The 22605-nt window shown below is 38.7% G+C and overlaps 1 protein-coding gene across 6 annotated transcripts in view; it reads right to left on the reverse strand.

Moving 5' to 3' along the window:
• The window catches only part of Kiz (kizuna centrosomal protein), a 142820-nt gene that overhangs the window by 97964 nt on the left and 22251 nt on the right, over positions 1–22605 (reverse strand). For 5 of the 6 annotated variants that reach the window (XM_029567604.1, XM_008841289.2, XM_029567598.1 and 2 more), the window contains 2 exons: positions 3273–3918; positions 1784–2087 (listed from right to left, as the gene is read on the reverse strand). In XM_029567604.1, the coding sequence (XP_029423464.1) occupies positions 1784–2087; positions 3273–3918 (950 nt within the window). Of the gene's footprint in view, positions 1–1783; positions 2088–3272; positions 3919–4908; positions 5067–22605 lie in introns of those variants that run through there. The other variant, XM_008841298.3, reaches the window with a different exon arrangement.

Raw genomic sequence — 22605 nt, forward strand, 5'->3', positions numbered from 1 at the left:
AAGTATTTGAAAATAGTATTTAAAGTATTCAAAAGATGATTAAATGTAAGGTTATAGGGAAAAAGTCATTCATGTACAGGAGAATGGGATATAGAATATTATTGACTTCTAGAGAAAGATCATGTGGTAATTCTGAACATTTGTGTGTGTGCGTGCGTGTGTGTGTGTGTGTGTGTGTGTGTGTGTGTGTGTGTGTGTAACTTTTTTAACCTCAGAAAACCATCAAGCCCAAACAAATACACTGCTTTCCTACTCAGCCTACTGAGGTACTCACTACCTTGTTCAGTATGTTGCCATAAAAATGAGTCTACAAACACAAAATAGACATGCTACTCTAGTCATAAAGTCTCTGATGTATTATTTTATGATGTAATACCTGTACTTCTTTGATGAGAGAAGTATTAATAGAAAAATCATTATGACTTCCCTCTCCAATCTATCAAATTTCCCACCAAGAGTGCTCTCAGTCCCTTCTATCCACAGTGCATGTATTTTGCACTTGCTCTTAGAAGAATGTACACTCAACATACACTGCAGCTGCACTACTGGAATAGAAGGCAACCAGCATCACAGTATCCCTGAAGTTTGGGGGCAGCTGGTAACAGGGGAGGCAGGCTGTAAGGGGAGTTCTGCCCCAAGGGTCTATGTGACACTGCTATGCTTCTGGTCTTAGTGTCTTCATTTGTAAAAGGTAAGACCTACCTTAAGCTATTTACTTAGGCTCCTGCTCCCCATAAAAGACATTTGATGCTACCAGTATGGTTTGTTTGTTTGCTTTAATCACAGAATTTGTTTTTCATTCCTAAGTTTTCTACTGAGGAGATACAGAAAAACCTCCGATGACATTTTCTTCTGCCTAATATATCAAATTAATTATAAAAGTACATATATCAGTTCTCTAAGTTAGACAATGAAAGTACTGGAAATGTACTACACTGATGCTCTCCTGAACATTAGTGATTCCACTGTTCTCAGATTTATAGCCAGAAAAGGAAGTCTGGCTTAGAGACTCAATAAGCACTATTAGCTCTTTCAATCATACGAGAAAAATGACACTATGGAAAGTGATATGAAGATCAAGTCATTAGATACAAAGTTCTTTGTTCTTGAAGCTGAATTCCTAGTAAGTCTGTCTACCTCTCACCTTTATGGTAGCAAAATGCCATTAAAAAAAAAAATTAAACAATAAGGGTAAGGACTAGGTGGGGTGACTTAAGAATTTACCAGGGATTGTCTGGATGTAATTATAAGTTGCCAATCACCACAGCTCAATGACATTCACACTTCTAAAGGCTATTTAGTTTTATTTTTTATTATTATTTCTTAATTTATTTTATGTGTATGAGTGCAATGACTGCCTGCAGGTAGGTACACCCTTGTTGTGCAGTGTCTGCAGAGGTTAGAACAAGGCGTTGGATCCCCTAGAACTAGAGCTACAGACAGATGTTAACCACCATGTGGGTGCTAGGAATCAAACCTGGGTCCTCTGCAAGTGCAGTCAGTGATCTTAACTGATAAGCCCCCAACAGTAGTGTCTCCTTTGATCTGGAATCAAACCAGCAACCTAAGGATGTTCTTTGCTCTACCAGCTAAGCTATCAAAGGGACTTATGTTTTCAAAAAAGGAAGAAAGTTAAAGAAAATTAGATCTTATCTAAAAGTCTGCTTATAAGATTAGGCAACTTACACCTCGTGGTGCTTAGTAGTATTTCCTCAGTGAAATGGACTCTAAAAATGTGTATAATAAGAAACAGAACACTGAGAAAAAAACAGAAATAGCTTACTGTCTTGGTGAGTCAGTGGTGGACTTCCTTTTTGAATCAGGAAAGCTTTGGGTTTGCAAAACATAATCAGTGAGCAGGACATCTGTCTGTTGCCCAGTGTGGATAGATCTTGAGGCCTGAATTCCATCTTCACCCTCCATCTTGGCCACTGGGTTTGGCAGTATATCCAAATTCTCTAAAATCAGATCATCTTCACTGACAGAGACTGTGAGGTCACTGCTGCTGCATGAACTTGCTTCTTCCTGCTTGTCTTGCATTTTTAGGAAGGGCTTTTGTGACCCTGGGTCCCCATGGCTGAGATCATCTGTAAGAGGGGAAATGATTGGATTATGGGTCACTAACTTCTTGGAGAATCCAAGTAACTCAGAACAGAATTATTCATCAGTTAAGAAGGTATAAAAGCTAGCCAGGTATGGTGGTACAAAAACCTTTAATCCCAGTATTCAGGAGGCAAAGGGAGGCAGAACTCTGTGAGTTTTAAGCCAATATGGTCTAAATAGTAAATTCCAGGCTAGCCAGGGCAAAATAAGGCCCTGTCTCAAAACAACAAAAAACAACAACAACACAACTATCACTACCAACAACAAAAACAACCAAAAAAAGTTTAGGAGCATGGGGCTGGGAGATAGCTCGGTCAATAAAGTACTTGCCTCAGAATCATGAGGATCTAAGGCAAAGACAGGAGGATTCTTGGGGTTCACCAGCCTGCCAGTCTAGACTAATTGGTAAGCTCCAAGGCAATGAGATTGATAGCCTTTCTAAGGATGAAACCTGAGGCTGTCTTCTGGCATGCACACACACACACACACACACACACACGTATGCACGCGCATATGTACCCCCCCACATACACAAATTTAAAAATGCAGAAACAATCCACAATTATAGTTTTAAAATATTTTTTAAAATGTTTTATTTCGGGGATGGACAGATGGCTCCACAGTTAAGAGCACTGGCTGCTCTTGTAGAGGACCCAGGTTTGGTTCCCAGCACCAACATGGCAGCTAACAGTCATTAATAACTCCAGTTCCAGGAGCTCTGACACCCTCTTCTGGCCTCCGTGGGCATTGTACACACATGATACATATACATACATGTGGGCAAAGCACTCATACACATACATAAAAAAATTAGTAACAAAAAACTTCAAAATATTTGATTTCTCTTTAGACATTTTTAAGTTTAGTCACACTGGGAATCAATGAACCCAGGGCCTCCTACGTGATAAGCACGCATTCTATCACTGAGCAAAACATACTCTCAACCCTGAAAAATAGTTTAAAATACAAATTTAAAAATCAGAGATTTTATTTTTTACAATATTTCCATGAACACATTTAATCTTTAGAACGGATTTCATTGACGAAGTCACTATCTTGAATTTTAGCAAAGAGATAAATTAGTGTATATTTTTTCTTTATACAGATTCACTACCAGAAAAACGAAACACTAACAAAATTCAGCAAGCAAGCTTGGCCTCTCATCTTACCTGAGAAACCTTGCCAAGCAGAATGCTTCTCTCGAGACCACTTATTTTCAGATGCACAGTGTTCTGAAACTGATATCGTAGAGACTGGCGGGCTGGCTCTTTCTTCCTTGACTTCAATATGTTCTTGTGTCAGGATTTCTCTGTCTGATCCCTCTGATCTGCTGGAACTGTCACACTTTAAATCAGTGGTTCTGTTCTCTGGACTTAATCTTTCCTGTAACGAGGAATGGAGTTCAGCAGACTTTTTGCCTTCAGATAAATTACTCTTTCTGTGATGTGTGTTGCTTTCTATCTCCAAGCAATGAGTTTGTTCTTTCTCAGACAACACACTAGTTGTGACTGGCGTTTTCTCACCAATCTGAAGAAATGTCTTTCCATCTATTTTGTCAGTCTTATTTAAGCACTGTGTGTCACTATTAGTTTGTACTACATAGCTGTCTGTCACATTGATGCTCTGGGCTGTCTGTTGGTGTGAACGTGGGTCAGGAATTGAAAAGTTCTTTGTGGGTTGGGGAGCTTTCTGCTCTGTACTGAAATCTTCAATGCTTGAGATGGCTGACATTTGGTGGTCCATAAAGATTGTTGCTGGTTGATACAATCCTCTTGACATGATTGTCCCTGAGGTACTTCCTGCCTGCACTGCAACCTGCAAAATGAAGGGCAAGTTAGGCATGCCACATATGAACAAGAAAGTAGAAATGAGAGGAACTAACGGAAGAAAGACTGTGGAAAACAATGCCTACTACGCAGGATAAAACTCATGTCTTCCTACAAAATGGATTAGCAAAACATATTACAGTGCATACTACTACTTTATACTAATGTTGCTGTACAGAGCAACACTCACCAAGGAACCACACAATCCATTTCTAAAAACTGAAGTACATGTGCTTAATCCAGCTAAAGTGCATGGCTAAACTGAAATTAAATTAGTAAATGTTAGGTTCTGTTTATTTTACTGCAGTAACAACCCCCCCTCAATTGAGTTCTAAAACCACTTATGCAGAAGCTAACTCAGTAGTACTACAAAGGAACTTGACAATATTTAAAAGTTGTTTTGGTCTTTTTGAGACAGGGTCTCCCTGTAGCCCTAGTTGGCCTGGAACTCACTATGTAGACCAGGCTGGCCTTGAACTCAAACTCAAAGAGATCTGCCTGCCTCTGCCTCTGGAGTGTTGGGATTAAAGGCGTGCGCCACCACGCCCGGCGACAGAAATAATTTTTTAAAAAGCAAATCAGGGAAATGCATAAGAACATTTAGAAGTTTCAAACTACTTCTAGTACTATGTCTAAAATAAAAACCTCCAGTAATCACTTTCAGAATGGCACTAAAACATACTGGATCATATATAGAATATTCAAAATTTGTAGTCAGAATATAAATAATACCTTCAAGAAACTTCAAAGACATTTGAAGTAATTTAAATTTACTGGCATGTTTATGGGAAGCTGAGCCTAGTCTTTGAGCAAGGGAGAGAGAGAAAAGAAAAGAGGCAGAGACTGGGCAGGCAAATGGCTCAGTGGCTTGAACAAGGGGACACAGTGCCCAGCAGAATTACAAGCATGAAGCCTTCCAAAAGTTAAGTGCTTTTCTTCCTAAAGGACCAAAGCACTCCACAGTCATGAGAGCACTTACTTCACAGAGGCAGATGGAGAGATGTAAGAAGTGCTTGCACCCTTCCTCTGTTGATGGAAAAACCAAGGCCCCAAAGCCAGAGAACTCAAATGGCATCCAGGTAATGCTTCTCTTCAAACATACTGTCTCTTGTAATCCCAAAATAAAAACAAAAACACAACAACAACAACAACAACAACAAAAAACCCAAACCAAAAGCCTCCATAACTTTGAAGTCAATAAATTAACAAGGATGCCAGAGGCAAGTGGTAGAATTGACCTCTGAAAATTCTCTGCTCCAAAAAAGAGATGGTAACCCTGGAAAAGTTTCAGAACTCTGGAGTTAACCATTTTCTAGCAATCTGGGGAACATTTATTTAGGACAACTGGTTGCATCTTAGTAAGATAAGCTTCCTGGTGTTGCCAGGTGGTAGTAAACTTGAAAACTGTACTCATCCTGACAACCAGCAATCAAGCAGCTGCTGGAAGAGGGAGAACAGAGGCAGCATCCTTTCAAGGCCCCATTTCCACACGAGCCATCATTTGACAGCAAGTAACATTCAGGATAACAGAAGGCTAAAAGTTTTGAAGGGAAAATTGGTGAAAGGGATGCACACTGGGGGAAGAGGGCTCTGAGAAGCTCCAGCATACTCCTGGGAATCTAGATAACCACCTGCATACTCAGGGCAGTGGGTATGTTCAAGAAATACTTCCATGAAGTTTCTGGACTCTCATCTCTGGCTTACTTTGAGTTGTAAGCACTCAGGTGAATGTTGAAGCTGTGTCCCAACACATACCTAGAGCCTCTTGGCAAAGACTGTGAGGATTCTAGTTCCAAGCATTAAAGAAAGTTCTATTTAGAGATAATGATTATTAGCTAATCATTACGTCAATTTAACAGAACCCTCAGTGACCACATATGAAAAATAATCCACATAGTAGGTCAGAAAGTTGTGAAACAAACAGCAACTAACAAATTCTGGGATGGAAGAATTTTCAGAATTGCAACATTTAATTATTTAAAATAAAATGAAAAGAAATAAGAAACTTTGGCTCTTATACAGAGTATGAGTATTGACAGGCAATAGAAATTACCTCTGAGAAAGTCCAGGTATTGAACTAAGTAAAGGTATTAAATTAGCTATAGTTAGCTAAATATGCTCAAACAGTTAAGGGAAATTATGTTCAAAATGTACCCCAGTACCCAGGAGGCTGAGGCTGGAGGATAATTTTGAGGCCAGCCCAGGATTTAGTGGGCTCTATCTCAAAAATGAAAGAGAGAGGGGATTGGGAAGAGGGAGGAAGGGAAGAAAAGGTAGAGGGAGGGACAGAAGAAGGGAGAGAGGAAAGACGCAGAGGAGAGATTACAAGGATGAGAATAATGTAAAAATAGAGACTATTAATAAAGATACATAAATTATAAGGCAGGAGTCAGGCATGCCTATAATTCCAGCAGTTGGGAGGTAGAGACAGGAGGACAAGGATTTCAAGGTCAGTTTAGCTAGTTACATAGGGAGTTTAAGGCCAACTTAGGCTACATGAGACCCTGTCTCAAAACAACAATAACAAAAATTAGAGTGTTGGAAGTATAGCTCAGTGGTAGAACACTTGAGCAAAGACTATAGGTTTAATCCCCAGCATGACACGCAAATTAATTAACATAAGCGATATAAATTATAAAAACCAGAATCAAATAGAAGTATGAAATTCTGCAGTTGGAAGGAAGTACAATCAACAGAATGAAAAATTAGAGGGGCTCACCAGCAGCTCTAAATAGGCAGAAGAAGGAATTAGCTGTTTTGAATGTAAGTTCATTGCAATTATTCAATCTGAGAGAAAAAAGAACAAAGAAAACTGAGTAGAGCCCCAAGTACCATCAAGTATATCAAAGGCATCTAAGTCCTAGAAGGGAGGAAAGGAGGAGAGGGGCTCCGCGGGGGTATGCTCTAGTGACTCTGGAGTGAGCACATTTCAAGGGCACCAGAAACTGAAGAAGCAGGTAAGAAAGTGCTATTTTTCTCCAAAGTTCCAAAGTCCTACTTGAATACAAATATACTATAAAAAAGCTGTAGTTGTTGGTCACAATTTGAATCTGGAACACAATTCTATACTGAAGACACTAATTCAAAATTTAACATTCTTGATGAAAATGGGTCATTTCTGAATCTGTGTTAGTACCTGAAGACAAAGACAAATCTGTATTAACACTTGAACTGTCTTCTCAAACCCACATAACTTACAGCTTCAGCCACCTGACGTTCAAGTCTAAAATACCTTTTAGGTTAAATGTGTACAAACAGTGCATAGAGGGTCAAAGAAGATTGGGGATCTTTACTTGGTGATGAAGAAAAGCTACAGTTTAATAGTGATCTTTTAACGCAGGCAGAGTAAGCTAAGTGGAAAGAAAACTAGAGGAGACAGGATGAGGGCAGAGCAAGCCATAGCACTGCAGGCTGGAATGCATCTCCTGGACTTCTACGAGGCAGGATGGGCTCACTCAATCACTGCCCTCCTTATTGGAATTAACAAACTTTTTCTTCCAAGAGTCTCATCAATGCATGCCTTTTACTGTAAAATATAGTCAGCCTTATAATGGAATCATCACTCCGTTTCAGAACACATGCTACACACAATGCATTCAGCCATTGACTGCTTTTTTTCTGTCTTTTTTCCCTGAATGGATAGGAACGGGGGTCTCTTTGTACTTTTTCTTTTACAATGGACACAGGCTGTTTAAAAAATGATTTTATTTTTATCATCATTCATTTCAGTCACTTCTGATTTTTTGTCTCTCTAAAAATGGTGTACAAACTGGAGTGGGGCCCTGGCTATCCCAACTTCTCTGGAGAGTTGGGAGTGCCTTTGAAACCTCTTTTTCCTCTTTCTTCTGTAAGCCTAAAACCTCCTTTTTCATATAAGGTAAAGCCAATGAAGGATAACTATAATGAATTCTTTCTTCAGCTAATCTCTTCCGGAGTAACTTTTGTTTCCTTTTAAATTGTTCTCTATCTTTTGCCCACATTTCCAATTCTGATTATCCTGTTTCACTGCTGGATATGATGGCTGATGAAATGGAACATTCTATTCTTTAAAAAAGATCACCATGTACCTTTTCTGGTGGCATAAAACAGTACAGCTGAAGTCTTTCACCAAAAATGGTAGTTTGTTATTTCCACAACTAGCTTGGCAACATCCTCAAACTCAGACTCCAGCCATTTCCAAATCCTTTCCCTCTAAATGGTTTAAATCCTCTAATAGTGTCAAACTGGAACCTGGCTTTTATGAAGTGCTGGAGGTGGGAGGCCCCCAAAGGTAACTCTGGGAGAGGGGGGAGAGAGGGGAAGAGAGAGAGAGGAGAGAGAGGAGAGAGAGGAGAAAGAAGAGAGAAGAGAGGAGAGAGAGAGAGAGAGAGAATCAGTCTGTTTGTGGTATCTGTGTGTATAGCTGTTCATGTATGTGTGTACATGCACGTGGAAGACAAAGGTCAATGTCAGATAGCTTCCTTAGTTTCTCTATCTTATTTTTGAGATAAAGTGTCTCATTGGATTTGCAGCTCACCAATTTGGCTAGGCTGTCTGACTAGCAAGCTCCAGGGATCCTCCTGTCTCTGCCTCCCCAGTGCTGGAATTATAGATGTACATTGCTGTGCCTGGCTTTTTCACATGGGTTCTAGGGATCTTAACTTGGATCCTCCTACCTACATAGCAAGTACTCTAACTGAGCCATCTCCCTAGCCCCAGGAATAAGGTTCCCCTGACCTTGGTTGCATGTTGGCAAATCTGCTCCATCTCCTTATGAAACTAGGAATCTTCCTACAGATTCAGCAGGAGACTTGGCTTGGCTCAGCTGGGTCAGCAAAAACTCACCATGCTAAAGGTGACCAAGCAGCCTAGTTCCATGCAATGCTCCCAGAGAGAAGGCATTTTGAAGAAATAACATAAATACTTCCCAAATTACATGAAAAACATGAATTTATATAACAGAGCTCAACAAAGTCAAGTTAGATGAACTAAAAAGATCCATACTCAGACATTAGTTTCAAAAAGAAAACTAAACCCAAAGCAAACAGAAGGTAAGAAATAAAGATGATAGCAAAGATAACATTTAGAGAATAGAAACACAAAAGAAGGAGAAAACAAAATTGAAAGATGAATCTTTGAAAAAAGCAACAAACTGACAACCTTTTATGTAGACTTGCCAAGGGGGGATAAAAGCAAAGATTCAATTTATTAAAATCAGAAATGTGGGGCTGGAGAGATAGATGGCTCAGTGGTTAAGAACACTGACTGTTCTTGCAGAAGACCCGGGTTTGAATCCCAGCACCCACATGGCAGCTAAAACTGTCTGTAACTCCAGTTCCAGGGGATCCAACAGTTTCTTCTGTTCTCCACGGGCACTGCACAACATGGGTACACTTATCTACATGCAGGCAATACACATATACACATAAAATAAAAATAATAAAATATTTTAAAAAATAAAATAAAATCAGAAATGTAAGTGGGTATTTTGCTACCAATCATTTATAAACAATCTGAAATCTATAGGCAAGTGCATGCCAATGAATAAGAATATCTCTGTAGCTTAGATGGATTTCTAGACAGGTTCTGTTAAAACTGACTCAGGAAGTAGGAAATCTGAATAGATCTTAAGAAGTCAAGTGACAGACTTGGTAATCAAAACCTACAAAGAGAAGTCCAGGAACAAAGGCTTCTCTGGTGAATTCTACCACATGTTTAAAGAAGGATCCATGCCAATTCTTCACAAGCTCTTCTAAAAACAGTGAGGAAGAAACATCTCTTCTTAATTCTTGGAGGCTGATTCCTCACACTAAAACCAGGCAGACGCTACAAGAAAACTAAAGATCACTTCAGTGAAAAATCCTCAGTGAAATAGAAACTGAATCAAGCAGCACATAGACAGGAATGGGGAGTTCACAACATCAGATATCCATCCAGTAGCCACAGAGGCTGGAGAGTACAAGATCAAAGCACTGGCAGACTTAGGGTCTAGGAAAGGCTCCCTTTCTCACAGAAGTTCCCTTTCACTCAGACCCCCTCACATGACAGAGGGCTCAGACTCCTGATGGACCTTTTCATAAAAGCACTAATCTCATTTATGGGGCTCTCTACTCCTGATTTAACTACTTTCCTAATGCCCCACTCCTTAATATCATCACCTTGGGATTAGGTTTTCAGTATAAGAATTGGGGGTAGGGCACAAAAAAATTCCTTATAATAGCAAATGTTAAAATAAGAAGTCAAGCAATAACAAGTATTGCTAAGGATGTAAAAACAATAGAACTGTCATCACTGGGTTAGCCACATTAGAAAACAGTTTGGGTGTTCCTGAAAAAATGAAACAGAGTGATCATTATGATTCTGTAAATCCATATTTGGATATATATTCAAGAGCAGTGAAAAATCTTGCTCAAAAATGTTCATAGTAACATGATTCACAACAGACAAATAAAATGTGATATATCATTATGATAGGCTATTATTCAGCTGTAAAAAGAAATGGAGTACTGATATCTGCTACATCATGGATGTTAAAAAAAGTTTCTTAAGCCAGGCGTGGTGGTGCACACCTGTAGTCTCAGCACTTGGGAGGCAGAGGAAGGTGGATCTCTGTGAGTTTGAGGCCAACCTGGTCTACATAGTGAGTTCCAGGTCAGCTGGGGCTACAGGGAGACCCTGTCTCAAAAAGATAAAAAAAAAAAGTTTCTTATATAACACAGGTCCACCTGCCCAAGGATGGCATCACCTACAGTGGGCTAGGCCCTCCCATACCACTCAACAATTGAGAAAATGTCCCACAGACATGGCCACAGGACAGGCTAACCCAATAGAGGAAATTCCTCAATTGAGGTTTCCTCCACTCAGGAGTGTCGACAACTGAAGCTAGCCATCAGTGGGGATGGAGGACCAGAGGCTAGTAGACAGGCTAACCAAAAATATTTTCACTGAAAACATTTTTTTAATTTAAAAAAAAGGACTGGTGGGCTGGAGAGATGGCACAGCCGTTAGAGGCTTGGGCTCATAATGCTACAGATTATAATTTTAATAGGCACATATTATCCTAGTTTATAGGTTTACCATAATTTATTTAACCTATTTGTTGAGGGGCCTTGGCTTGTTTCCCAACATCTATCACTTCAAACCATGCCACAAGATAATCTTGAGTGTTTAGCTCTGTAGACAGGTGAAGCTATCAACAGGACAACTTCATAGAAGTGAGATTGCTGGGTCAAGACTGCCTTACAGGACATGGTCATCATGCCATCAAGAGAAGCCATTACATCATTAAGAATTTCTCATTATAGGGCTGGAGAGATGGCTCAGTGGTTAACAGCACTGACTGCTCTTGCAGAAGACCTGGTTTCAAATCCTAGTATCTACATGGTGGCTAACAATCATTCGTTGAACTCCACTTCCATAGGATCTGACATCCTTTTTGACCTCTGCTAGCACTGCATGACATGGGTGCACTTACGCACATGCAGGTATAACATTCATACACATAAAATAAAAATAAAGTTAAAAAAGAATCTTTCATTATACCATATGGTTTAAACAGCAAAATCAACATTCTGATTCATTAATATGAACAGTATTTGTGATAAAATGTCTTCTACTCCTATTGTAAAAAGCTGACAGAATAACAAAGTCAAACTTTAAGACAGGCAAAAATTACTATTTACTGTAATTACCTGTTCACAAAAATTACCTGTCACTACTACTCTAATGTAACAGATACTTTACTTATTCTTTTCTTCATAAAAGATTACTCAAATAGATGGCTCCAAGGGATAGGCTAGTCTGGAGTGCTCGAGCTGACTGTGCCGAGGCCTGAAACTGGACACCTAACTGATTATTTAGTAGCAACCTGAGGAAAATCAGCATCACACTTGCAGGTCTGGGAGGCTTTTGGTTTTTCACTCTCAAGACAAATTTGAGGAGTTAGAGCAGCTACTAACCCAGTACTGGGAGGAAACAGCAGTCCTCGTCAGCTCTCTTTTGTTCCAACAAAGACCAAGACACAAAGCAAAAAGTCAGCCACATCTCAGGTGGAAAAAAGTTACCTGGTAGAGGTCAAATAAAGTGCCCCTGGGTTACTCCCCACAGCCAGAAACTCTCAAATATCTCTGACCGACTAAGAGAAGTAAAAGACTACAAGCCCATTCCCACTGGACAAAACTCAGAGAACCAAATGCCAGAAACATCAAAATGGCAATGATACCATGAAGGAAAGTAGCACTTAGCAGGTTTTCCTTTCAGGAATACTTCAAACAGTTCAAAACCTGCCCCATCAGCAGAGGTTTGCTCCAGTAAAGGAAGCCACAGCTCTGTGACAGCTCTCTGTAATTCTGCCAAGCATCGCCAGATTGGATTCTGAGTTTTCCACACACTTTCGTACTGCACTAATGGTCGAGAACATTGGGTTTTAGTGGCCTGTAAGAAGTCAGGAGTTATGAAACATGGCCCTAACTGCACATAAAAAATGAAGTCTGTAGTAGTGCACATTCCCACAGGCCAAAACAGGCATACAGGATCTGTGAGGACTCAAGAAGATTCTAAGTCTGTAGTTTAATCCTGTATGTCTGGTTGTCGCTGTTTTTTGTTTGTTTGTTTGTTTGTTTTTTTAAGTGGTGTGAGTGCATGCATGCACACATGTGTGAGAATCTGGACTTTGAAGCAATTTCAAACTTATGGAAAAGTTACAAGAATCACAGAAAAAAGCACACTAATATTCTTTAGCTAGGCTGACCAATTATGTGCATTTTACACCATTTGTTTTGTCATCCTCCCCTTTACAACATGTGTGCAAGTGTATATTTACTTATGTATGCACACTAGTTTTTCTGTATCAAGGGTTAGGCCAGAAACCCCATCCCTCTGCCACTAAGCATGTCAGTGTGCTTCCTAAGTCTGGAACACTCTTTCACTGGTAGACTTCATTATGACAACCAGGAGATTTAAGGTCTATGTCATTTTGTTTTCTATTCTTTAGTTCATATTTAGTTTTGTAAATTGCCCAAATAGTGTCTTTTATAGCTAATTACTTTTGCTCTTGGTTTCAGATCCACTCTATGGTCATGTTTCCTGTGTCTCCATCCATCTGCAGCAGATGGCTAGTCTTTCTTTCCTTGACCTTAATGTTTTTTTAAAGAATATAGGCTGTACGCCTGCATACTGTCTCTCAATGTATTTGACCTGATGTTTCCTGAAGACTACATTCAGATTATTCACTTTGGGGCAGTAAAATCACAAAAGAGTATTTCCAGTTTATAAGGAACAAGAATAATACTTGGACTGTATGTCTGTGGGATTAATTCATAAGTCTTCTCCCTAGTAGGCAAAATAATTAGAAACATTCTCTTAAATATGGCTTAAAACAAGACTGGTAACAATGTAATAACATTTCATATATGTTACATTAAATTTTTTTAATATTATTTTTTTAGAAGAAGTGTATCATTACAGCTTTAATATGCCCAATAATAGTTTCCAGAGCAAAGACACAGCTCCTTCAAAAGTGGCTATAGAATTTCTAGGTTCGCTATTGAATCAATACAGTTATACAATATTGAACTCAGTATAAGCCCTGTAAGATATAAAATTGAATGAGTTTTTAACACCTTTAAAAAAGGTCTCCATTTCATTTTAAAATATAATATTTCTTACAGAAAGACTCATTGTTTTTGCTAATAACATTGAGATTTTGGTGCATGCATCTCTAATATGTATGTACCTGATTATTACTAGTCATGATCGGTTGCACTTGGATTCTTGGTGCCTGTGTATGTCTATAAAGTCATCGAGTAGATTTCAATGGTAATGTTTATCACCTCTACTAATTAACATGACAAAACTTTTATGCTTCTTCCTCAAATATAATACATTTTTAAAATTTGTTGATTTTTTTTCTGTGTGTGTATATCACACAGAACATCCCAAACCATCTTATTCAACTATACACCCACTTCTCAGATGGTACCCTCCCATAACCTCCTCCCCCCACTAGAGCCCTTATACTCTGTTAGTACATTAAATTTTTAAAATAGTAAAACCTTAACATTAAATCCTGGATTGGATCCTCGAACAGGAAAGGAATTTTAACAGAAAATTGTTAAAGTCAGAAGCTTACTTACTAGTAACTGTGTGTCTGTGTTGGTGTCTTAGATGTGATGCATGTGCCATAATAACATGAGATGGTAACAGTGGTAAGAACTGAGTGTGGCCCAGAGGAATCCTTACACTAGCTCTGCAACTTTTCTGTAAGTCATAAAATTATTTTTAAAAATATAAGCTAAGCACAATGGTGCTCACATCTGGTAATCCTTGCACTAGGGAGGTGGCAGCAGAAAGACTCCAAGTCTGAGGCCACCCTTGGATACATTTATATTTGAAAAGAATCTAGCATTAAGAGTCTTAAACATAGTTGTCTTTGATTCAGTATTTCTGCATATAAATTCATCTTACGGAAATTTACTTAACAGAAAAAGAAAGCTATGGAAACATACAAGTTCCTATATAGCATCATTTGCATCAGGAAAAGTTGGAAGCAACCTATGTTGACTACAAAGGAAGGCAGCATTGTGTTGTCATCAGAATGAGGCACATAGGGGCTGGAGAGATGGCTCAGTGGTTAAGAGCACTGACTGCTCTTGCAGAGGACCTGGGTTTGATTCCCAGCACCCACATGGCGGCCACAAACCATCCTTAACTCCAGTTCCAGGGGAATGCGACACCCTCTTCTGACCTCCACAGCATTGCAGGACATGGGTACATCACATACATGCAGGCAATACAATCATACACATAAAATAAAAATAATAAAATATTAAAAAAAGAATGAGGCACATAAAGACTAATGTCATAATGAGGGAAATGCTTAGACATGGGGAATGAAGACCAACAAATAAGCAAAGCTATATCTAGGTAAAGATAATTCTAAATACAGGAAGAAAAAATCCAACAAAATGTTAAGAATGTGAATATTGTTATTGCCTTTTTCCTCTAATTTAATAAGTTCAACTTGATTTAAATGTTTAAAACAAATTTTACTGAAATATAACTGAAAAAAAATTTACCTTTTTAAAGCATACAATTCAGTGGCTTATAGTAATTAGTATAGTTACGGAATAGTACAACCATCATTCTAATTTTAGCACTCTTTCTATCACTCCAACAAGAGACCCCATATCTTTTAGCAGCTTTTCCCAGTCCTTCCACCCAGCTCCCAATCGTAGGAACAACTCACAAGTTCTGTCTTTATGGATTTGTCTACTCTGGGCAATTTGTATAAAAGGAATCACATGGTATATGGACATTTTGGACTTTTTTTTTTAAATTAGGTTTTCAAGGTCCATTCATGTGTCTGTATTTCATTCTTTTTCATGGTTGCATAATATACTCTGTGTATATGTAATATTTTGTTTATCCTTTCATCAAATGATAGACATTTGAGTTATTTCTACTTTTTTGGGTATTGAAATAATGCTGCTATGAACGTCAGTACAAGATTTTGGATAGATGTGTTTTCACCTCTCAAATATTCAGCTACAGAATTGCTGACTTATTCATTCAGTAATTCTGTATTTAACATTTTTGAGCTCTCAAACTGTTTTTCAAAGTAGTTGCATTGTTTTACATTCCTATCAGCAATTATTTAAACTTCTTTAAAAAGAAATATATGAGAAACTTGCAAAAATTAATTGCTACCTATTCTAAGGTAATGTTGTACTTGAATGATTTTAACATTTGCAAAGTAAAACGCTTTCTCTGGTGAAGTCAAGGTAGGCCTCTGACACCTGGCAGCTTTCCCATTTGCTATAATCAGGCTCTAAGCAGGCTTCTATTTTCTTTTTAAAATAATCTTAGCAACAGGAAAAATCTTAAATTCTGAATCTTCTCAAAGAAATTTCTGAGCCTGGGAGTCTGCAAAAAGAAACTTACCATTATTGTTGATATAGCAACAGCATGAGGAATGTAAAAGCTTCTAAAAAACAGACATTACAGCCCAAGAAGGCCCATGTATCAATACTGAAGGATCTGCTATAATGACCCATTTGTTGTGCCCTTCTATTACCTTGTAGTTGAATGCTGGTACTCAATTTATCATCTAAGATTAAAAAAAATATTTTTATTTTATGTGTATGTGTATGTGTATGAGTGTACTGCGTGCATGTGTGTTAAGTGTACCCATGCTGTGCAATGCCCGCAAAGATCAGAAGAGGGCATTGGATCCCCTCAAACTAGAGTTATGGATGGCTGTTGGCTGCCATGTGGGTGCTGAGAATAGAACCTGGGTCCTCTGTAAGAGGAGCTTTTAACCTCTGAGCCATCTCTCTAGCCCCTCATCTAAGATTTTGTTTTGTTTTTTTTCCTTTTCCTGTCAGTAATCCCTCTTCTACTTCTTATAATTATGCAGAAGTGGGGAAAGTAATAGCAAAGCAAATGAACTCAACTGAAAATACTAGTGAACAGAAGATAACTGATAAAGTAGTTTATCAGAAGAGGGACAGACGTAAGGTGATATTAACAAGTTGAGAATTGATGTACTTACGATCTACAATATTCAAAGTAGATAAATCTTGATCATTATTCTACTTTGAAACAATATATTTGTTAGCAATTTATGTTTTGAAAAATGCTAAGAAAGCGTTAATTTTTCTTAATGTACATATTTTTTTCTATAGCCAAGGTGGTGAGAAATGGCAAGACGAATGTAGAATGAAAAAGGAGCAAATTCGTTAGAGCAAATTTTCAGCTTCTCGTACAGTATGGCAATTACTATTCAATTTGTATGTCATTAAGTCATATTGAGAAAAAATATCCTTAATAATCATGAATGTGCCACAGTCCTGATGGTACTACTTTACTGTTTGTTATGGACTGAATTTTGATCTCCTCTCCCAACTCATGCTAGAGTTCTAATCCCCATGAGACTGTATTTGGAGACAGGGCCTTCAAGAGGTAATCAATGTTAAATGAGGTTATAAGGTTGGGACTTATCAAATAAATCTGGTATCCTTATATGCTCCTCCTACCCCAAAGGACAGGCCACATAAGGGCATAGAGAGAGAAGACTCCATCTGCAACTCAAGCAGGGAGGACTCACCAGAAGCCAAGCCTGCAAGTACCTTGCTCCTGAACTCCCAGCTTCTAGACTGCTGAGAAACTTCTATTATTTCAGCTACCCAGTTTGTGGTATTCTGTCATGGCAGCCTTAGCAAGCTCATACGCTATGGTGCTGTGATTTTTACTTGGTCTTTTATTTTGTCCCCATGACAGATTATAGTCACCACATTCTCAAGACGGGTGCCACAAAGACACATCTCTGGCCATTAAATTTGACAGCTGTTAGAACTAGCCAAATTTTTATACAGTTGTGGGACCTATTAAATTAGTCTTTAATGGCATGTTCTGTAAATTGTTTTGCAAGGTAAGAATCACTACAAAAATCAACCCATCATGAGGTTTTATCACCAGGTGATATTACCTTCTTCTTCTTTAATTCATAGGTAGCCTTTCAGTCTGCACAATAGTTTCTCCACTATCCTATATGAGCAGATAATCCAGGACCAAGCAAGACTAACCTAATGGAATACAAAGACAGTGAAAGTGGATGGTAAGGTGATGAGTGTGGTGGCCCAATCAGTCACTATGATCAGGCACTTACTAGGTGTCAAGGACAAGCTAAGAGACTTATGAAACTCATTATCTTCTCTAACCCTCAGAGCAACCATTATCATTCTACTCTTTCAGGACCTAGCCAGGCTGAGCAATCTGCTTGCAGCCACAGAACCAGAATTTAAGCTCATATACCAGGATTCTAAAGCCTACTTCTTACACTAAAATAATTAAGTAAGCCCAAAATGTATTACTGAACAACAGTCCTAAACAAATAAGCAAACGTGAAAGATCCCTTATAATGAATCTGAGGCCTGAGCCTAATTACTTACTAAACCCATTGACTACTAAATCAGATCTCACTAAAACAGACTCTGAATGATAACTTCATCTGATTTTTAAAACCAAGTCCATGTGGGATAATTGAGAAGAGGAGAAAAGCAGATGAAAGTTTCAGGAGAAATTCAGCATTTCTAAATTGTACTAGTAGGTAACTTAAAACAAACAAACAAACAAAACTCAGGCCCCAAACTAACCTTGTTTCTAACAACCCCTAGGCCTAAGCTACTGCCTTGACTAAAATAGCAAGTTGTGGTTTTCAGGATATAAGCTAATCAAGTGTCCAAAAATATTAATGCAGCAGCTTTTTTTTAATGTAACACAACCCAGTAAAGCTGGCCTGTATATGCTCATGACTCAGGACAGAACTATGTCTTTTCAAGTTTCCTGTTCATGAATTAAAAGTACAGAACTAGATCAGAGGAACAGAACATCAACTTTATTTTCTAAAATTTGGGAAGATTTTAATAAGGACACAAGGAACTCATGCTTGGCCACAATTAAAGAGTGAGTTCTTGGGCTGGAGAGATGGCTCAGTGGTTAAGAGAACTGGCTGCTCTTGCAAAGGACCTGGGTTCAGTTCCCATCACCCATATGGCAGCTAACAACCATCTATAACTCCAGTTCTTCCTGCCTTTTCCTGTCCCTACAGGCATCATGCACAGGTGTACTCATATACATGCTGGCAAAATACTCATAAACATAAAATTAAAATAAATATATACAAAAGAGTAGGCTCTTCCAGAAATGAGTTAACCCCTTGCCCACTCCTTCCTCAAGTTAAAGAAAGTATTATTATTAAGTTACATAAACTAGCCCTAAAACAACAGTATGTAAAGAACAAATTTTTTTAAATTATTTCTCTCTGCCTCTCTCATTCTTGTTATTTAACATAGGCAAAGTCCTGTGTCCTTACTCACACAAACCCATTCCCTATAGATTTTGGGCAAAAGTGACAGCATATCATACACAGGTCTCTGCAACTTACTCTATTTTTTCCATTTTGAGCTAAAATTTTTATTTCTATGGAACTGATGACCAAAAGTGGGACCAGCAGGACAAAGTTTACAATATATATATGTATGTGTGTGTGTATATATATATATGTACATGTGTATATGTATAATTATAATAATTATGATGGCTAATGCCAGATTCCTTTAAAAAAAAAAAAAGACAAGACTCAAAGTACTAAAACATTTTTTTCCCAACTGCATGAAGAAAGTTGCTTTTAGTAACATTGTATTTCATTGACTAGAAACACATGAGAGTTGGAAAATTTCAACAAGAAACCAGTATCTGTTCTCTGGAGCTTCCCTTCTGCCACATCAAATGAGAAAACAAACCATTTCTTCCCACAGAATGCAAATGCACCTTCCCTGGTTGGAATGACTTCTGTCTCTCTCCCTTTCTCCTTTCTTTGCACCTTTTGTACCCCTCCCCAGACAAGGCCCCATATCTATGAGTGCAAGTTTCCCACTGTGAGCACCTTTGACATCCAATATGCTTTTCATCTAATTCCCCTGTAGCAGAGAGCAAAAGAAGATAGCTGTGGAGCAGAAAGTTCCCACAAAAAATTGTGTTCTGACTTGAGAAAGAGGCTAAATTTCTTTACAAATGGCTTCCTCCCATTTTCCCTGTAAAGCAGTAAATTATTTTATCTAGTAACCGAAAAGTAGGTTGGTATACTTATTAAGACTCCTGACCAAAATAAGTTTTAAAAATTTGAGTTTTTGTTTTGTTTTGTTTTGAAGACTCCAGGCTGGTATGTTCTTCTGAGATCTGAATCCAAGCTGTTTGCCACTTACCAATTGTGGGACCTGAGGACAAGACATTTGACATACTTCCTAATTTGCAAAGTGGATTTTATAAGAGACAGGGTCTCCCTGTAGCCCCAGCTGTCCTGTTACTTGCTATGTAGGCCAGGCTGGCCTTGAACTCACAGAGATCCACCTGCCTCTTCTTCCTGAGTGCTGGGATTAAAGGCATGTGCCACCACACCTAGCTAAGGCTGTTTTTAAGGATGTAACTCCCATGCACACTCACACATGCCCACACCAAATTTCTAGAATGGGAATAGAAACACAGTAAGACCAATGAAGATGTTAGCTGTTAAAGAGAATGAACCACATGTCCCACTAGATACTTGAAAGGTACCCTGAAAGGAAGCAGGATGCAACAGTGCAAACCTCATCTAGCCTATCACTGCAAATGAAATGGAGACATCCCTCACTCCAAGAGAACAGCTCTTGGCACTTTCTCCTTTGCTCTGCCCAGGCTATTCCCACCTGCTTGGTCTAGTAAGCTGAGAGAGAAGAATATTTTCTATACAGCCCCGAAAAAGGGGGCTGTGTATCTAGCTTATATGTTTTGGACTTGTTTAAATAACTCAATCCTCTTGAGAAACTACTAGTACAATTCAGCTCAATTTTTAATTGTTTTCTGAATAGCAACATACAAATAAAATTAAAAGGACTAGGGATGTAGTCATAGAGTGCTTTCATAGGATACATAAGGTATCATGTTCAATGCCCATCACTGCTCATCTTATTCATCTGAAATCTTATCAGCACCAAGGGAGACTAGTTCATTCCCTCCCAAGGTAAAAATGTAGCACTGAAAGCTGCTTTCATCTCACTGAGAATCTTCCCCAACCTTGGTGAGTATTTCTTCCAAACTACCTCAGAAGGCATTATGGCAAGATGGTGAAAGCACAGACACTGAAGTCAGGGTTTGAGTTTTGGCTCTAACTGTACAGATGTAGGCAAATCAACTAATCTTTCTTAGCCTTGCTATAAAATGAGGACAACAATCACATCTGTGTCCAGGGCTAACGAAAGGATTCAATAAGCCAGTACCAAGAAAATGTCCATGAAGCACCTGGCACAGAAGAAGAGTGCCCTGACCATGCCTCACTGTTCATATAGCTATTAGAAGTGGGAGTTACAACCTGTACAGAGGTCCTCCCTAGGATCCTTGCAATGGTGGAGGAGGTGACACTCCTCCAAGCAGCCTTTAGTCCTCTGATGAGGTTCCCTGGTCCTCCACAGTTCTCTATCCCTGGCAGAGTACCATCAGTCCACATCTGCGTCTACTAGAATATACTTCATGGAATAATAGCTCAAGAAAGCTTCACAACCTGCTGGAAAAGTTTGTAGTTATTCACAAATATCCTCTATCTCATTTGAGTACATGATCTGATGTATTTTTGGTCTTTCTTTTATTTATTTATTTATTTTTTTTTCTGGTCTCCCTGTAGCCCCAGCTGGCCTGGAACTCACTAAGTAGATCAGGCAGACTAGCCTGGAACTCAGAGAGATTTGCCTGCCTCTGCCTCCTGAGTGCTGGGATTAAAGGCATGTGCCACTATACCCAGTTGATTTGATGTGTTTTTATGTATATTCTCTACTCACTGATTACACCAAAAAAGAATGGGTGTCTTACTACAAAACTGAGTTTTACATTGAAAAACCAGACAACCACACTCCTCAATAGCTTTTCTTGACATTTAAATCAATTGCATTTTTAAAAAAACATCTCTTTGAGTCTCAAGTATTTTATTATTTTTTTTTCAGCCTCAAGTAGCCCAGACTTACCTTGAACTTGCTACATAGTCAAGGATAACCTTGAACTTCCAATTTTCCTGCCTCCCACTCCCACATACTTCAATTACAAGTATGTACCACATCTGGTTTATGAGGCACTGTAGATTAAAACCAGGGCCTTGTGCAGGCTAGGCAAGTACTATACCAACTGTGCTATATTCCCAGAACTACTCTGACCTAGCCTCTCCCCTCCAACAATGATTTCCTCTGCAGTGGCTACCTAAATATGAGCACCTTGGTTCATTCTCATCTACCCTGAGCCTGATTTCTTCAGGTTCATCCTGCCCAGATTCTCTCCTATGATGTAACCAGTCTGTGCTTCTTTATCACACACAAACATGCACATAGGCACACATGATTAATTCAAGTACCAAGTCTTATGATATACCTGCCCAAATTCATTTTCTATCATGTCCTACAAGTTCTTTAGATTCCAGCCTGACTAGGAAATGACTCTCTGGGCTTTCTGATTCTACCACCCCTAAAATGTCCACATATTGCCAAAGATCACTGTCATCTTTCAATGCCTGCCAAACACCACCTCTTCTATCAAGGCTGGTGTATGCACTGCAGAGGGAGGGGCCCCATCTTTCTTCCTGTAGCTTATGTTCATTCGTTATAACTGGCACTTATTATATACTATCCTATACCTCAGAAAGAATACTGCTTTGTGAGAAGTATCTTGAGAGCAAGACTTGAGACTCTTTTGGAGGGGCTTCTGTGGCTTCTCAAACAGAACAGTTGCTTAACAACTATACTATGCATTAGGAAAATTCCTGAGGCCAGTGACTCTGGGCACAGAGGCAAATTCCTATGACTGACTAAAGAAGAGGAGCTTGGATTTCCAATAAAAAGTACAACATAATTCATGATAAGGACTTGTTCAGGAATTAGCATGTAATGAGGATTAACTAAGTTGTGATTTTGCTGCAGTGTAAGTACCCTTTAATTGATTTGACATCAAGGAAAAATTAGAGAAGATACAAGTTTCTTAACATGTTATCTGATTCTTACTACACCAATAGTCAAAGATTTTATGGAGCTAATACTTCTCAGTACAAAGAAAATACAGTTCTAATTATTAAATGAAGACTCCATAACTACATACATGGTAAGGACTCAGTAGTGCAAACAGA

Source organism: Nannospalax galili, unplaced genomic scaffold (genome assembly GCF_000622305.1).
Source record: "Nannospalax galili isolate Female #2095 unplaced genomic scaffold, S.galili_v1.0 scaffold510, whole genome shotgun sequence".
In the NCBI taxonomy this organism is placed as follows: Eukaryota; Metazoa; Chordata; class Mammalia; order Rodentia; family Spalacidae; genus Nannospalax; species Nannospalax galili.